This window comes from Meriones unguiculatus, chromosome 15 (assembly GCF_030254825.1).
Source record: "Meriones unguiculatus strain TT.TT164.6M chromosome 15, Bangor_MerUng_6.1, whole genome shotgun sequence".
Lineage (NCBI taxonomy): Eukaryota > Metazoa > Chordata > Mammalia > Rodentia > Muridae > Meriones > Meriones unguiculatus.
Genome location: NC_083362.1, coordinates 72466636 through 72484608, shown reverse-complemented (window position 1 = coordinate 72484608; position 17973 = coordinate 72466636). Strand labels below are relative to the sequence as shown.

The following is a 17973-nucleotide window of genomic DNA, read 5'->3' as shown; positions in this document are numbered from 1 at the left end:
CAGTTTCCATGAGCAAGGATGTGGGGTCAGACCTAAGAAGCCAGGGGCTCGTGTGGGGTATGAACATAGGCCCCAGAGGATGGGAAGAGATGGGAAGGAGAATCTTCAGGTTGGTCTCTTACAAATGTGCATGATTTAAATATTTTTGAAACAAAAACTTACTCAGATATCTATTAACATAAAACATTGTTCTAGAGGGTGGGGAGATGGCTCAGTTGGTAAAGTGTTTGGCCTGCAAGCATGAGGACCCAAGTTCAATCCTAGAGGCTGGATGTAGGGGCAGATTTGCACTCTTGGTGCTTCGGGGGCAAGTACAGGGGGATTCCTGGAGCCTGCTTAGTGGGTCTCCAGACTGGACTCTGGGAGGACAGGGACGGCATGCACCAAGCCCATGGAGACAGCACTTTTCCAGACTGGAGGACTGAAGGGGACACTTGGGAGCGCCCCAGAAAACCAGAAAGATGACTGACAACTGGCCAAGAGGTGACAGAGGAAGTATGCTCCATTCGGTAAGTGCTAAGGTCCTGAGGCAGATGAGAGCATTCTGGGAAATGAACCTTAATCAGAGTTACATAGGGAAGAGGGAGAGCAGGTGGGAAGACTCAGAAAGGCAAGGGCAGAGAAGGACAGAGAAGTGGCCACTTCCAGGCTGGAAAGCAAGAACTCGGCTGGTAAAGCACTTGCCATACAGGCACAAGGACCAGAGTTTGATTCTAAGAACCTACGTTAAAATGAATGAATGAATGAATGAATGAATGAATGAATGAATGACTAAATAAAAACCTGGATGTGGCACCCACGCTTATAAAACCCGTACTAGGAAAGAGGAGACAGGAAGATCCCTGGACCTTGATGTCCAGCTAGCCTAATCTACTTGGAGAACTCCAGGCCAAGGAGAGACTTTTTTCAAAAGACAGTGTGGGTAGTATCTAAGGAAGGACACCTGCAGTTGAGTTGGTCTTTTGTCTACACACACACACACACACACACACACACACACACAAACACATACACACGTGAGGATGGGGGAGACCATTGCCTTCAGGGTTACATTAAAGTGACTAGGCTTAGTCACAGGGGGTGACTCAGGGTTCTGGCGACTTGGAGGCCAGTGGGAAGCCAAAGCAGCTGCCTAGATTAAGAGATGCACAGTGAAGAGTCAGCATCACACAGGAGCTCAACCGAAGGCCTAAAAGAGATTGGGTGCAGGTGATTCCAGGCTTCTTTGGTCTCTGTCACCCCAGCCACCAGGGAGTGGCATTTCTCAGATTAAAAAGCCATTTCATGCCAGGCAGGGTGGTACACACTTTAATCCCAACACTTGAAAGGAAGAGGCAGGTAGATCTCTGAGTTGGAGGCCAGCCTGCTCTACAGAGTGAGTTCCAGGACAGGCAGGGCTACACAGACAAACCCTGTCTTGAAATTTCTCTGTCACCCCACAAAAGCCATTTCATAGACAGAATGGTTGTCTACTCTGTGATTCCAGCTACTTATGAGGTTGAGGCAGGAGGATCACTTGAGTCCATGAGTTCCAGACTAGCTGGGGCGACATAGTGAAACCCTGTTGTGATAAAATACAAGTAAAAAAATCTACTTTGAGCTGTGAATTACTGGATAGGCTTGACTCCTGGAAGCCAGATGACCAGACAGTGAGGACTAGGACTTTGAAAGGTGACAGGCCAGCCACGAGCCTGGCACAGGACCCTGAAAGCAAGTGGATGGCAGGCTCCAGCTCTTCCCACACTTCACTACTGGTCAAGGCAGGGCTGACAGGCACCCCTGACTCAGTCAACGGCGGCAGCAGTGTGAGTCAAGGCATGGGTCCGGTACATGAGGTACGAGGTGGGTGGGGTACGTGTACTCGTGGCACCCCGACACCCGCTGTGGGCATTCATTTTCCCAAGGAGAGCCATAGCCAGCAATGTGCAGCCATCTCTAAGAGCCGACCTTTCTCCCCCACCTCCCCACCACACCAGCCACTAGGGAGAGTCATTTCATTTCTCAAATTAAAAATCCATTTTGTGCTGTGAATAATGGATGGATGAGCCCAGGGAGGCTGGGCGAAGAGCAGGAAGCTGGTTGTGGCCTAGGAGACACAGTGAAACTGACGGGAGACCAGGGCACTAGCTGGATGGGGGAGAGACCGGGGTGTATCTATCCCAGAGCGGACACACTGCAGGGGCCAGTTTCTATCCCACATGGTACAGAGCTGAGCTGAGGCTGCCCATAGCTAAGCCCTGGATTGGCTGCTCTGGCTGTAGGCTATAGCTCTCTTTTAGGGCAAGACACACAGCATCTTAGCAAATGCTCAAAAGCTATGAGTCCTTAGTGTGTGAAAACTGCTGTCCTAAAGCTGTGCCAGAGGCGGGGCTACTCATGCTCCTTCCCTAGAACCTAGAACCCAGACCCAGCGACACCATCAGCACAGTTGGGATATGCTCTTGGCTCCGTGGAGGCAAAGAACTGCTTTCAAACGCTGCTGTTCTGTCCCTTGCATCCTCTTGTACCTTCTCTGGCTGCCACCCGCCTCCTGTCTCCAAGTTGGGCTTCAAGAGTCTCACTTTGGGTTCTGCTGGACTCAGTGAGGCATGGGTGTGTCCTGTCACTCTATTGCTTATCAATTCTGAGATCACTGGCAATTGAAAGAGGACCTCTAAGAACTTTAGAGGGCAATGGAGCAAGGAGCTAGAGTTCAGACCCCAGAACCTCTCTCACCTTCCCTTCCTGAAGACAGGCAGGAGAGAGAAAGGGTGGGCCTTTGGACCGTTTTTATGGACGGCCTGACCATAGGACATGTCGGGGTGACAAGGACCTAGTGGTCGAAGGACCCAATTCTAAGCTAACTCCATCTGACCCTGGATCTGCGCTCAGTGTGGAGAATAAGATGTTGAGCAGAACAAGCAGCCTGGGAGGCCCAAGCAGCCTGGCTGGGAGACGGATGAATGGATCGATGGCAGCCGGCTGTGGGACCAGAAGAAGGGAGTCCAAGGGCTGACCCCAGAGGAAGGAAGCAGAAGAAGGGACTGAGGACCAGGGTCCTCATCCTCCTGTGGCTGCAGTGGAAGGTCCCTGGGGAAGCACGCTTGCCTCTGTGCCTTGCTGCTGGAGTAGTCGGCTTCTTGAGACAATATCCATTTTTATATTTCTTGGAAATTTCACGGCATTCATTTCAGGGAAAATAAAAGCTGTCATTGCTGGAGAAATGATACCAATCAGGGCCTGAAAAGGCTGGAAAATTATCCTCCTGGAGATGGAATGTTGAGGGGAAAATGCAGATTAAAAGCACAAAGAGCCACTCTGCCACCGCCCTGCCCTCCCCTCCCCCCATGGAAACACGGCGTTTGCGTAATTCCATTTCTCCTCGATAGAATTAATTGGACCTGAGAAGAATACATGGGCCAGAGGAGGAACTTAGGATGGTCAGAGTGAGAGACATCCCTGAGAGTGCAACTTAGGAGATGGAGAGATGGACAGACTGGACAGGCAGGACGGTGAGAGCGGTGGCCACTCAAGGCTAATGACTGGGTAACTGACTGAAGAACAGCCCCAGGGGAGGGTGACAGGATTGTGGACCCATCTCTGTGGGCCCACCTCATCATGAACTCCATCCCATGGGTGGACACATTCACCAGTGTCTGACACATTGGTTAGGCCACGGCTGCATGCTGGAGCCGCGGGGTTGGGATTGCTGAGGCTGTTTGGTCCTCTGCCAGGGACAGCGGAAGAGATGGGTAAGGCAAGGCAGAGAAAGCACATTCCCGAAACAGCTCCAGTCCTTCAGGAAACTCCCCAGGTCTGTCACATGTGGGCTTCACCCAGTACAGACAGTGGAGAGGCAAAGACGATTCTGCCTCTCCAAAGGAGGTCCAGCATTTAAGAAGCGAGTATAGCTAGAAGGGGCGAAGGCTGGACCAATTCACCCCACATAGTCTCGTGAGGGAAGTGGAGCAAGACTCTTCCTCTCCTAGCCTCTTCTTGCTGCCTCCCCGGTAGGGCTAGGTGAAGGGCACTGCGCCAACCAGAACCCAGACGGGGCAGGCAGGAGCAGGAGCTGAAAGGCCAAAGATGTGGTGCTGAAGGCCCCTGGCAGAGTGCGGGACAGATACAGGCTCTTCACTGTCGCCTCCCACAGCCCACTGGGGTCCTCCCTGGGCTGAGCTTCTCCTGTGAGCTTCCCTGGGCTGGCCTTCTGTGGGAGGCCCGGCCGGCCTCCAGATGTCTACCTTCAGCCCCTTCACCGCAGACTGGTAGGTGGCTGCAAGCGGAGGCACCGCATCAGGGAGGAGCGCGCGCCTCCTCCTCCCGGGACGGATCTGGACCCCGGAGTCCTGGAGCCTGAAGCTGGTTGTGCCACCCTCAGGAGCGGGTCTCGGCGGTCGCCATCCCCACCCCCTCGCTGCTGGCGCCGACAGGTAGCCCGGAGGGAAGCCGGGAGAGGGAGGGGTGCAGGGGGCGGGGGGGAGGAGGGTGGAGCCGCCGGCGCGCCCCCTCCTTCGGGGCTGGCGGGCGGCGCGGCACGGCGGCAGAGGAGGCGGCGGGCGCACGGAGAGAGCGAGCGGCGGCCAGCTCCGCTCCGCTCCGCCCGAGGCCGGGGATTTGCTCCAGACCCCTCCGTCCTCGGCCGGGCGGACGCGCGCCTGCTGGGTGAGTGTCCCTCGGGTCCGCGGCCTCCGAGGCCCCCTCGCAGCCACCCCCGGGGCCGCGGCGGCCGCCGAGCGCAGCTCCTCGGCTTTGTTCCCGTCCTCCGGCTCCAGCTGCGGCGGCTGCGGCTGCGACTCCGGACTCGGCTCTCCGGCTCCGCCGCCTCCGCCGCCTCCGCCGCGCCACGCAGGGGACTCCGAGCTGCCGGCTCAGCAAAGGGGGTGAAACTTCGCCCAACTTTGGGTTCTGGGGAGAACCTGTTGACGCTAGAACTGGCCCGGGGCGGTGACGGGTGGCGGGTGACGAAGCCAGCCTCCGGTTCTCCGTTCGGGCCGTCGGGGGCTGGGGGAGGAGATGGAGACTGAAGAGGGCGGCTGCTGGGGGAAGGGGCTGGTGGGCTCGCTAGCGAGAAACCGCCAGAGGCTGGCTTGGGAGTGGTCCGGCAGACTTCCCCGGGACAAAGTTTGGGTGCCTGGTCGCTGATTAGTGCGAAGAGCTGCAGGAGGCTTCGGGGTGCGCACAGAGGCGCCCCTGATCACACCTCCTCTCTCCGGCTTCTGCTTTCCCCTCCCCCTCCCGGCCTTGGCTGGAGCAGAGGATGGGCAAGAAAGGCAAAGGCAGGGGGACAGGTTGCCGGTGTAAGCCCGCCTTGTGCCCGGGGTGCTCTGGCTTTGTGGCAGGGCCCCCCTGCTCTGCGGTGAGCAGTGGAGACGCGGGAAGGCGGGTTGAGAGGCTACTGCCCCCTAAGCGCTGCTGGCCGCTGAGCCCTCCTCCCCCTCCTCGGGTGGAGAGAAGCCAGGCCCTGGGGGTGGCTCGCAGGTGGCCTCCATCTTCCTCAACTAAGCCCCGCTCCCTGTTTTCCGGGTTCCCTCGCTCCCAGGGCCTCTCTGAGCCTGCTGTTTCCTCCCCGCAGCCGCGACCGAGGGCCATGTGGGCGCCGAGCAGAAAGCCCGCAGACGGAAGGAGCCCGTGAGTGACCGGACGGGGAGCGCGCGGCCGGGGCCCCGGCACCATGGAGCCTCCCTACTCCATGACCGCGCACTACGACGAGTTCCAAGAAGTCAAGTACGCGAGCCGGTGCGGCGCCGGGGGCGCCCGGGGGGCCTCGCTGCCTCCGGGCTTCCCGAGGGGCGCGGGGCGCGGCGCCGGCGGGGCGCGGGCCGGGCTGCCGCGCTGGAACCGGCGCGAGGTGTGCCTGCTGTCGGGGCTGGTGTTCGCTGCCGGCCTCTGCGCCATCCTGGCTGCCATGCTGGCGCTCAAATACCTGGGCCCGGGCGCGGCGGGCGGCGGCGGAGCGTGCCCCGAGGGCTGCCCCGAGCGCAAGGCCTTCGCGCGCGCCGCCCGCTTCCTCTCCGCCAACCTGGACGCCAGCATCGACCCGTGCCAGGACTTCTACTCGTTCGCGTGCGGGGGCTGGCTGCGGCGCCACGCCATCCCCGACGACAAGCTCACCTACGGCACGATCGCGGCCATCGGCGAGCAGAACGAGGAGCGCCTGCGGCGCCTGCTGGCCAGCCCCGCCGGAGGCCCGGGCGGCGCGGCGCAGCGCAAGGTGCGCGCCTTCTTCCGCTCGTGCCTCGACATGCGCGAGATCGAGAGGCTCGGGCCGCGGCCCATGCTGGAGGTCATAGAGGACTGCGGCGGCTGGGACCTGGGCGGCGCGGCCGATAGCCCGGGGGCGGCGCGCTGGGACCTCAACCGGCTGCTCTACAAGGCGCAGGGGGTGTACAGCGCGGCGGCGCTCTTCTCGCTCACCGTCAGCCTGGACGACAGGAACTCCTCGCGCTACGTCATCCGCGTGAGTGCCACCCCCCCCGCCCCCACCCCGGCTCCCCGCCTGACACCTCGGCCCCCTGGCGCCGCCTGGCCCGCGCTCGATCCCGCGTCGGAGAAACAGGTCTGGAGCGCGGGCGGGCGGGCGGGCGGGGAGGAGCGCGGGAGGAGGGCGCAAGTAATTTCCCTGGAGTAATTGCGGTCTTTAGCCGAGCCGCGGGAGCCGCAATTCCAGGCCCCCAGGCTGGCGGAGTTCGGGGAGTGTGAGCCCGCGGGCGACCGCCCTGAACGCCTGCGGTTGGCCAGGAAGTCCGAGGCCCAGGGTAGGACCCCGCGGTGTCCTGACAGGTGGGGAAAGTGAAGGCAGTTGGAGAAGGAGTGGAGGGTGGGTTTTCCGAGCTAGATTCAGGCTGGGCTAACATCATCGGGTTTGGCTAGCTTCTCTGGATGGAGGGAGGGGTCGGTTTTCATGGTCCCGGAGCTGCTGACTGCGGATCCAGGTTTGGCTAGGCTTCTCTTCTGCGGCATTTGAGTGAGGATGTTGGAAAACTGGCCATGCACTTCTGACCTAGGGCCTCTGTTTCCCTCCCCAGATTGACCAGGACGGGCTCACCCTGCCGGAGAGAACCCTGTACCTAGCTCAAGATGAGGAGAGTGAAAAGGTGCCTGAGCATGGGGCAGAGGCTTCTAAAAGGAAGAAGCCCCAGAAAGCAGGGTTCCGGGGGTAAGTGTCTCTCTCCGAGGCGCCTCTAACCCAGGTGCTCTTGTGGTGCAGATTCTGGCCGCATACAGGGTCTTCATGGAGCGTCTCCTCAGACTGTTGGGGGCGGACGCGGTGGAACAGAAGGCTCAGGAGATCCTTCAGCTGGAACAGAGGCTAGCCAATGTGAGCAGGGCGGGCTGGGGGCCTCCAGGACTGGAGAAGGCGCAGGGAACATAGGTCAGGCCTGGGTCTATCTGGTCTCCACTCCAGATCTCTGTGTCAGAATACGATGATCTCCGTCGAGATGTCAGCTCCGTGTACAGCAAAGTGACTCTGGGCCAGCTGCAGAGGATCACCCCCCACGTGAGCGGTCCCAGGGCTGGTGCATGGGGGGTGGGGCAGAGACGTTGAGTCAGAATGTCCTTAGGTGTGCCTGAGGTCCTCCCTGTCCCTCAGTGGCCACGCGCCCTTGTTGCCTCTCTTTGACCCCGATGCTGCCCCTTGCCTCCCTGCCCTCCGCCCCACAGTTGCAGTGGAAGTGGCTGCTGGACCAGATCTTCCAGGAAGACTTCTCTGAGGACGAGGAGGTGGTGCTGCTGGCCACGGACTACATGCAGCAGGTCTCCCAGCTCATCCGCTCCACGCCCCGCAGGTGAGGCTGCGCATCCTCTACCCCTGCACTCGGGCTCCTTGCCTCAGGGCCCCTCCCTCGGCACCCAAGAGCTGTCCCCTTGGTGACCTTTGTAGACCCTGTCTCCACTGAAGCCACCCTGCAGGAGACGGGTGGGAGCACTGGAATGGGAATCCAGATCCCCGGGTCATATACTGGTGCTCACTCCTGCCCTGTGGGAGCCTGAATAGACTAGGATCCCCTTGGGCTGCCCTTATCTTCAGGGAGGGCGAAGCAAATGGTTTGGAAGCCACTAAAGTATATGTAGCTGAAGTCATCCTGCCTGTGAAGATTCTTGGGGGAAATCCCGCTAGTCCTTACTCATCCAGGGAAGGAAGACAAGGTCATCTAGATAACCATCTGGAGTGCTCCGTGTCCCCACACAAAAGGGAAGTGGGAAGCTGGCCACCGGGGTCAGACTTCAGGGCTCTTGTTACTAGCAAGATCGTATTCTGCTTGGAAGCTGGGGCTTGGGACACTTCAGATAGATTTCTGCATATCTAAATCGACCTCCCTTTCCTTAGCTGGGCAGGGTGGGCACCGAGTCCCGTCCTAGCATGGGAGCACACGCAGGTGGGAGGACTCTGATAGCCCGCCTGCGTGTCTGTCTGGACAACGCCCTGCTTTGCCTGGCCTCCAGGGTCCTACATAACTACCTAGTGTGGCGTGTGGTGGCGGTTCTGAGTGAGCACCTGTCCCCACCGTTCCGTGAGGCACTGCACGAGCTGGCCCGAGAGATGGAGGGCAGTGACAAACCCCAGGAGCTGGCCCGAGTCTGCCTCGGCCAGGCCAACCGCCACTTTGGCATGGCTCTCGGTGCCCTCTTTGTACATGAGCACTTCTCAGCTGCCAGTAAAGCCAAGGTCAGGCTGGGGTGGGTCGAGGGTGGGGGTGCAGGCGGTGAGCTCAGTGTGGAGAATGGCAGACCCCGTACATCCCCTTGTGGCTCAGGGCCCAGGCTGGGCGGGAGGGCTTAGCTGTCCCTGAGGCGCTAAGGATGTTCCTCCCCTAGGAAGCTTGCATGCAGTCAGCTGCAGGTGGCTTGCTCTGTCTTTCCCCGAGGGCCCTTCTTAGCCACGCTCAGGAGACAGGACGTTAGGTCCTTACAGAATTGTGCTGGGATGGTTTTTCTCTCCTGTGGGGAGCTTGCCACCGCGCTGCTGAGTGTAGGGCCCCACTTCCCGTGTCTGTCCTTGGCGCTCAGCATGGTGCCCTGTTCTGAAGAAGTGGCACTAGGCGATAGGAATGCTTTTGGTACTGGGGGTCATGTCTAAGACTTCCTTAGCTGACCCTTGACCCCTGATTTCTGACTCTGCAGGTACAGCAGCTGGTGGAAGATATTAAGTACATCTTGGGACAGCGCCTGGAGGAGCTGGACTGGATGGATGCCCAGACCAAGGCAGCTGCTCGGGCCAAGGTGAGATAGGGTCCGAGTCCCAGTTCTTGGCTCCACAAATACTGTTTGATTATCTCCTGGGTATCAGGCATTGGGAATAACAAGGGGAATGAGGCAGTGATGCCTTTGGTCTGTTTTTGGTCTGTCCTACCTCGATCTCAAACCCATGCTAGTCCAGAGGTTTGTTTGTTTGTTTTCCTGTGTGAGGCTGTCTCCTGAGGCCCTCAGCCCCTTGCCCTGATCTCTCCCCTGTAGCTCCAGTACATGATGGTCATGGTTGGCTACCCAGACTTCCTGCTGAAACCTGAGGCTGTAGACAGAGAATATGAGGTAGGCAGAATTTCACCGCCTCCAGGCCCCAGGGAAGTCCTCCACCAGACTTGGAGGCAGAATCAAGAGTCCTCAGCCAACGGCCTGGCCCTTCCCCAGCTCGTGGCTGAGCACTGCCCATCCCCATGCAGTTTGAGGTTCATGAGAAGACCTACTTCAAGAACATCCTGAACAGCATCCGATTCAGCATCCAGCTGTCCGTGAGGAAGATCCGCCAGGAGCTGGACAAATCCACGTGGGTGCCTCGCCCTGAGTTAGGGGTCAAGGAGGGACTGAGGGAAGGGAGAGGGCATGCTGACATGCTGAGTACGTGGGCCTGTGGAGAGTGTGAGTGAGTAAGGCAGCGGCCTGGCCCAGGGGAGACCAGCGGATGCACTGGTAGAAGCTAGCTGATGTCAGGACCACCTTGAAGGAAGCTTGGATGTGAGGATTGGTGTGTATTGTCCTGGTGACTCTGGCCTCCTTGCACAGGTGGCTGCTCCCTCCCCAGGCCCTCAATGCCTACTATCTACCCAACAAGAACCAAATGGGTAAGGAGGTGTATCCTGGCCTGCCCAGGGTGGGCCTGAAGTGATGCATGCCCCACTAACTGTGCCTTTCTCTCAGTGTTCCCAGCTGGCATCCTGCAGCCCACTCTGTATGACCCAGACTTCCCACAGTAAGTTAGAGGACTTGAAAGCTGCTGCTGGGCCCATCAGCCCGGTCTGCAGGCGGCAGGTTGGGGGGTGGGGAAGAGCTGAGTGGTTTCAGCTACAGACCCTGGGTTTCCATAGTCCCACTTCATTTCATCTGTGGGTATTTAGAAGGCATTGAAGGCAGTAACTTCCCATTAAACCCTTGTTCTAGTGCGATCACTTTGTTGCAGTAAGATACCCTGACCAGAGGGAACTTGGGGAGGAAAGAATATATTTGGCTTATACTTCCAGGTCACAGTTCATTATTGAGGGAAGTCATAGCAGGTAAGGGAAGTCAGGGCAGAAACCCATGGAGGAATGCTGCTTGCTCCCTCTCTAGCTTGCTCTCTGGATCATGTTCAGCTTACTTTATTATTCATCCCAGGTCCAGCCTGCCTAGGGATGGTGCTGGCCACAGCGGGCCATCAATCAAGACAGTCTCTCAAAGACATGGCCACAGGCCAGTCTGATCTGGGCAATCCCTCACTGAGACGAGCTCGGATGACCCTAGGCTGTGCCAAGCCTGCAGCTAAGGCTTACTAGCCTACCCCTTATCCATTCTGGGCCTGGTTAGGTATTTTGAAAGTGGAGGGAACATAGTGATGTGGAAAGAGGCCTAACCCTCAAGTGGTTTTCCTCAGTTTCTTTCATGCTTCTTTGAAGTCACAGCCTCTACCAACTTTGTAAGTTGTTATTTCCTAAAACATAGCAAAGGCATGTGTCCCGTTCATGAAGCCTGTGGGGAAGCTGAGGGACACATGCCCAGGATCCTGGAGATGGCTAGGCCTCTGGGGCCTCTCTGGCTACTTGTCAGGGGCAGTAGGGGCCTGGGCAGCCATGGAGGGCTAGGCCCTAACCTGCTGCCATGGGTCCAGGTCTCTGAACTACGGGGGCATCGGCACCATCATTGGGCATGAACTGACCCATGGCTACGATGACTGGGGTAAGACCTGAGAGGGTCTTGGGGGAGGGAGAGCCATAGAGGAGGAACTGGTGTTGGCTGGTGGGAGAGGAGAGGCCTAGTGCCCAGCCTGGCCTCAGGGTGAGGCTTGGTCTTGGCATGCTGGCATTCCCATCTGTTGCCCACAGGGGGCCAGTATGATCGCTCAGGAAACCTGCTGCATTGGTGGACTGAGGCCTCCTACAGCCGCTTCCTGCGCAAGGCCGAGTGCATTGTTCGCCTGTATGACAACTTCACGGTCTACAACCAGCGGGTGAGACCCTCCGGCCTTTGTCTTTCGTGCCCTGTTGGCTGGCCACAAACTGGAAGCATGCGTGCTCGTGTGCACATACGTACACCCACACAATAAATACTGCCTGCCCTCAGAGAGCTGCACATTGCTACCCGGTCGCCTGTTGCCCCTGGCAGGTGGCCAGGGAGGCCCCAGAGGTCTAGGCATCTCCAAGATCCTGGGCGTGTGTCCCTCAGCTTCCTCACAGGCTCCATGAGAGGGAGCAGTGACACATGCCTAGCCGTGTTTTGGGAAATAACACGTGTGCCAGCACACATGCTCCGGATTCCCATGTACCCAGGCAGCCATGTATTTCATGAAGATTCACATGGTAGCTGTGGAGGCGTGAAATTCCCTGGGAAAGAGGGAAGGGCCGTAGCTCAGGGCGGCCAGGTCTGGGGGACGCCGGCAGGCTCCACGCAGCTTCTTCCCCTTTCTTCCTGGCAGGTGAACGGGAAACACACACTGGGTGAGAACATCGCAGACATGGGAGGCCTCAAGCTGGCCTACTACGTGAGACACTGCTTTGTCTGCTGCGGCTGGGGGCGGGGGTGGGTCCTCTGGGTGGGGAGGAACAAAAGCACGCATCACCTCCACTGGGAGAGCAAAGAGGACTGCGTGGAGGGGGTGGCACAGTCCTGGGTGCAGGAAGGTGGACAGGCAGGGAGAACAGCAGGGCAGATGGTATAGAACTGGGGCCGGCGGGGGAGGGTAGTCTTCTCCCGGGAGGGCGACGGGACGAAGGACGGAGAAGGGGCGGTGGGCAGCACAGGTGGTTGGTCACAGCAGCTCCCTGCTCTCTGCACTCCCAGGCCTACCAGAAGTGGGTCCGGGAGCACGGCCCAGAGCACCCGCTGCACCGGCTCAAGTACACGCACAACCAGCTTTTCTTCATCGCCTTTGCCCAGGTGAGCCGGGTGGAGAGCTGATACGCCAGGCTGGGTGGGGGCTGGGTGGGGGCTGGGTAGGGAACCCAGCATCCAGGCTCAGTCTCGGCCTGGCCCAGGCAGGCCTCAAATGACCAGCCCCAGGGTTCGGCCCGTCTCTCATCACCTGTCCTCTCAGAGGTGATGGCCCCGGTGGCTCCTGCTGGGGCCTAAGTGTGGGGGGAAAGGGTAGAGACTGGGCAGTAGACAGCTGGCTCCATTCCTTCCTTTCCTTCCCTTTGCCTGTTGGCGCCCCAGAACTGGTGCATCAAGCGACGCTCGCAGTCCATCTACCTACAGGTGCTGACAGACAAGCACGCGCCTGAGCACTACCGGTATGCTCTCCCTCCCGGTGTCCGCACGGGGGCAGAGGGACAGGGAGGTACAGGGAGGGACAGGGGTCAGCCTACAAGAAGCCATAGGGCGGCCAGTGAAGCCCACACTGCTGGGGTCGATCTCTCCCCCACCCCAGGGTCCTGGGCAGCGTGTCCCAGTTTGAGGAATTCGGCCGAGCCTTCCACTGTCCCAAGGACTCTCCCATGAACCCTGTCCACAAATGCTCTGTGTGGTGAGCCTGGCCGTCCGCCTGCCTACCTGCACGTCCCCACTGCCCCGCACGGATCACCTCCAGCAGCTGCTGGGGCGACGGGAGCCCCACGCTGCCCAGCTCCAGTCTAGCTGCCTTCCAACCTTTCTCTGATTGTCTTCCCACCCACTGCAGCCTTCGCTTAAGCAAGGGCCTGGAGTAGGGGTAAGGCTGGGTTCTGGGGACCCTTGGGGGAGATCTGAGGTCCTCACACCTGGCTCTAGGCAGCTGGACCCCCACGGGGGCTGGGCTGTACAGGTCCCGCTGATGTTGTTGTTAAGTCTGGTCAATAAAGCTGTACTGTAGCCTTGGCCTCCAGACCAAGTGGAGATGAAGGGTCCCTCGGGGTGGGCGGCTCAGCACCGCAGCACAGCTAGGACCCTGGAGAGACATTCTGGCTCCCTCTGTTTGGCTGCCCGTTTCACCTCTCTGCTCACTATTGCTTCCTTCCTACCTACACGCCCCTTCCTCCCCGTCCCTCACAGCCGTGAAGGAACTTCCTTCCAGGGCACTCCCAGCCCTGTGGCCTGCTGACCTGGGACTTGTTGGCAGTGAAAAGCCAGCTTCCCCACCCCCACCCCAGTGTTCTAGCCAGGACTGGATGTCAGCTTCTCCTCTGGAAAGGTGACTGGGGTCCCAGGTTCCAGCCACTTGGGGCCAGCCTCCATAGCATCTGACATTCTGCAGCTTGGAGTGAGAAATTCTATGTGAGCTAAGTAGTGGCGGAAGGTATACAGAAAGTACTTCCTGGGCTGGGCATGGCTTCCCACAGCTGCTGGCCAGTTGTGGAAGGCAGTGCCAGGTGAGAAAGTCCCATGCTGGGCAGTCTGACAGTTCCTGCATCTACTATAAGGACAGAGGCCGGTGGGCACCTGCCTTTCCTCCCAGGTCTGATTTTTTTCTTTCGTTCAGTGGGCCCCTCTCCATTTCACCACAGCAGTCAGTCTCTTATCAGCCCAGTGCCTGCTGGCGTGCCCGGAGAATGTGTGACAGTGCTCCCAGCCTTGAGTAGCATTTTAAGAAGTCCCAGTTATCTGAGCTCAGACTACAATAGTGTGGCCCTGATGAGGGGACAGGCTCTGAGAAGGACCCCCAGAGTGGCCAGTCTAAAAGGAACAGCTCTTTTTCGGCTTCTGTGTTGGTCACAGAGGATTCCTAGGTGTTGGGGACGACTGCTGGGGCCATGCTGTTCAGTCTTGGGTACACAGCCCAGCTCAGAGATGCTTGTCAGGGACATTTCCATGACATGCTTCTTAGAGGTAGATCCCATTCAGGAGTGGTTTCCGGACCTTTTCTCCTTGGGGTGGGTGCATATATACCATGCCCCTTGGGTAGCTTGGATGGAGGGACGTTCCTCCTGCCTTGACCTACAAGATGTTTTGGGGTCCTGATATCTGAGACCCCCTCATGACTTACACTCACCCCACCCTTCTGGCCTGGGTCTACATGAAACTGGGCCTCCACGTCTCTACTGAGATTCCCCAGCTCCACCCAAGTCCAATCCCTTCTACCTTTGTGGATGCAGCTAAGGAAGGCCTCAGGGCAGCAAGCCAAGCTCCTCCCATTCCAGCCCTGCCCTGCTGAGGACATCAGTGAGGTGATGTGAAAGGATATGAAATGTTGGGGCTGGGGACTGGCACCAAGCAGGTAGCCTGAGGCCCAAAGTCATTGTGTGTCTCCCACTGGTTCCCACTCTGTTGCTGCACATAGACCCTTACAAACACCTTCATCGCAACCCAGAGACGTGGGCACAGCAATGGGTCTGCTGCTGGCTTCTGAGTCCTCTTGTGTTCAGGCATCCAGACTCTGAGTCTTTTCATAAGCCACATAGAAAAAGGCCACGGCCATTCTCTGGCCACCTGAGCTGAGAATTGATTAGGCATCCTGAGGTAAGGAGCATGCGTAAGCCCAGCACAACATGGAACCCCCACCCACCCACTTTAGGTTCCTTTCTGTTTGATGAGGGGCATCAGCACAGCTGTGAAGGCCCCTCCAGGACATAATGACAGGAGTTTATAAGCCCAGAAGGGCGTTGATGGGACCGGCTCCACCAAGCTCATCTTCACAGCAGGTAGACTCCAAACAGCACATTGGGATGACAAACATAATCTTCCACTAAGCATTTAATCGTCAGGAAATAAAGGAGCCAGGGACAGTCTGACTGCACCCGAGCTTCCAGGCGCCCACCTCTATGCCCATGTGCCCAGGACCGCACTTCTTCTGAAATCAGCTGCCCAGGCCTTTGCAGGCTGAATCCGATTCTACCACCTATCTTTGTGACTGACCCTCAAGCGCAGGGGTTACTGCTGTGTGCCCTTGAGGAGAGAGCTCCCTTCTCTGGGCTCCTAGCAGCATAGGCGTGGCGAGTGCTCCTACCACTAGCTCACTGCCACATGCGCATGCGACACTGGGCCCATCTACACGCGACCGCCTTGCCTTCCAGTGCTGAATCTCCACAGCACCTCACCTCATCCGTGCCCCATCGTGGCTGCCAGGTATGGTCCACAAGTATGAGCTCAACTCTGGGGCCTCAAGATGCTGGGGTACTCCTCAGCTTGGGGGAGGGAGGCCCTCCTTTGGACAAGTAGGGAAGGATTTGAAGCTGGCTAGAAAGACATCTGGAAGGGACATCTTGAAGGTAAATGGCTCTAGCTCCAGCTTGGTGGCCCTGGGAGTCGTCAGGGCCACTGTCTGGTGCCACTGAGGCCCAGGCTGCTCTAACACATTTAGAGGGGCCTAGATTTATCTCTGCATCCCTGTGATTGGCCTTCTGGGCTGATACAGATATCTAGCATCCTGAAGTGTGCCCCGGTGCCAAAGACCCCGGTGCCATTTTTTTTGTGGGGGAGGGGAGGTAAGGGGTTTTGAGAAAGAGTTTCTCAGTGTGTAGCCTTGGCTATCCTAGACTTGCTTTTGTAGACTAGGCTGGCCTTGAACTCTCAGAGATCCACCTGCCTCTGCTTTCCAAATGCTGGGATCAAAGGCATGTGCCACCACTGCCCAGAGCCATATATTTTTTTAAATTGCTTAAGCTTCACCGCAGATGTATTAGTGAGGGTCTTCTACATAAAAATTCTTCTGAGATGGGCCCCAGGGGGCGTGGTCTGGCCTTTCTATTCCCCTGCCTCTATGCTGAGCATCACCCAATCTTTTCTGTCTCTAGTGTACCACTCATATAAGACTGAGGACTGGGGGCTGGAGAGATGGCTCAGAGGTTAAGAGCACTGGCTGCTCTTCCAAAGGTCCTGAGTTCAATTCACAACCACCTATAATGAGATCTGGTGCCCTCTTCTGGCCTGTAGGTGTACATGCGGACAGAACACTGTATAAATACATAATAAATACAAGACTGAGGACAGTCCCAGACCTTCGGAGGGGACAGTTCTTGGAGGTGCTGAAGGGGTATGCCTTGTGCAGCTGCTGAGATGTTCTTCCTCTCTCTCTCCCCTCTCCCTCTCTCCCTTCCTTCTGGGTTTCTCTCGCTCCCCAAAAGCTGGTTTTAGACACCCACTTTTCCTTTCACCAGCCTTGCATAAAGACTGTCTGTGGTAACACACCTATAATTCCAACCCTTGGGAAATAGAGGCAGGGGCATCTGGAATTCGAGGTTATCCTTAGCCACACAGTGTTATGTTTAAGGCCAGCATGGGCTACATGAGACCTTGCTTCAGAAAAAGAAGGGCTGGGGAGAATGTTCTTCCCAGCTGGCAAAACACTCGCTTCATGAATGCGGGGACCTCCATCTGGCTCACCAGAAGCCATGTAGAAGCTGGGCCCAGTAGCATACCTACCGCCCCCCTGATGAGAAGGAAGACAGAGAGGGTGGCTATCTGGAAGTCTTCAGGCCAGCCTGCCTGCCAAATCTGGTAAAGTACCAGGCCAATGGGAGAACCACCCCAGACAGGAAGTGGGTGACACCTGAGTTTGTCTCCCGACCTCTATTTATGTGCTGTGCACATATGCAGGTGTATCCCCCACAGGTGACCCCCCCACATGAATAAAAATACAGCCGCAGAGCGACTGAGAGAGGCAGAGCTAGAGACAGAGGGAGAGAGACTGAGCAAGGCGGAGATAGAGACAAAAAGACACACACACACACACACACACACACACACAGACTAAGAGATTGAGAAAGAGAGGCTGAGATAGAGACAAAAAGACACAGACACACACACAGACTAAGAGAGATTGAGAGAGGCAGAGCTAGAGACAGAAAGAGAGAGAGACTGAGAGAGGCAGAGCTAGAGACAGACACACAGAGAGAGAGAGACTGAGAGATTGAGAGAGGCTGAGATAGAGACAGACGCAGACACACACACACACACACACACACACACACGAGAGAGAGAGAGAGAGAGAGAGAGAGAGAGAGAGAGAGAGAGAGAGGAGAGATTTCCTCTTTTTCCTGCTGGCTCCAGGTTGTCTAGGGACTGAGTACTCCCTGCCCACCCATTGTTCTTTGGAGCCACCATGCCAGGGCAGGGCCAGAACCCATGGCCAGACTTCTGAGCCCAGCTTTCTTTCTCTTCATCATGGCCTCTGAACCACTGAGAGATTTATTGGCAGAAACAAGAATGACTCCTCTCCACCCTTTAAAAGAAGAGAGCTTCTGTTTGAATTAGCATTTTCCTTTCCCTTCTTCCTTGGCAAAGGGTCTCAGGCACTTCTGCTACCTCTAAACCTACAGGGGCTGTGCAGGGGCTTCTTGTGAAACCAGGACCTTCTGGGCTTTGGAATCAGTAGCCTGCTGTCCAGGTTTGGGCCACTGACAGCAATTGATCTGCAGGAGGTGATCCCTGGGAGAATTCATGGAGAAAAAAAAATCCACCCCTAATTATGCTATTTATAATTCCTTCATGTGTTTCGTGAAGGTTTCAGGACAATGAGAAACTAAGCCCATCCTCCCCAGGGAGGCCCTTGCTCTGTAAGCTCACTTGTCATTGTGTTTTGAAGTCCATGGATTTGTATGGCGTGTAACTGGCCAAGGGACCTTGGCAGCCTTGCAGAGGAGTGCAGATCCCTGCCTCACCAAGCAGTCACCG

The 17973-nt window shown here is 57.5% G+C and overlaps 1 protein-coding gene across 5 annotated transcripts; it reads left to right on the top strand.

Moving 5' to 3' along the window:
• Positions 1 to 3368: 3368 nt before the first annotated feature.
• Positions 3369 to 13249, top strand: Ecel1 (endothelin converting enzyme like 1). Of its 5 annotated transcripts, XM_060368789.1 has the most exons (19): positions 3369 to 3491; positions 4244 to 4412; positions 5555 to 6439; positions 7008 to 7076; positions 7190 to 7300; positions 7388 to 7480; positions 7645 to 7769; positions 8428 to 8650; positions 9106 to 9204; positions 9439 to 9513; positions 9645 to 9748; positions 9985 to 10043; positions 10120 to 10171; positions 11063 to 11130; positions 11277 to 11401; positions 11867 to 11932; positions 12232 to 12327; positions 12604 to 12680; positions 12818 to 13249. In XM_060368789.1, exons 3-19 carry the CDS (start codon positions 5654 to 5656, stop codon positions 12915 to 12917), a joined length of 2328 nt encoding a protein of 775 aa, XP_060224772.1. In that variant the 5' UTR covers positions 3369 to 3491; positions 4244 to 4412; positions 5555 to 5653; the 3' UTR covers positions 12918 to 13249. The 5 variants fall into 5 exon arrangements, with proteins under 5 accessions (XP_060224772.1, XP_060224770.1, XP_021500273.1 ...); XM_060368787.1 differs by lacking the exon at positions 3369 to 3491 and having other exon boundaries at positions 3722 to 4412; XM_021644598.2 differs by lacking the exons at positions 3369 to 3491; positions 4244 to 4412 and adding an exon at positions 4503 to 4644.
• Positions 13250 to 17973: the final 4724 nt, after the last annotated feature.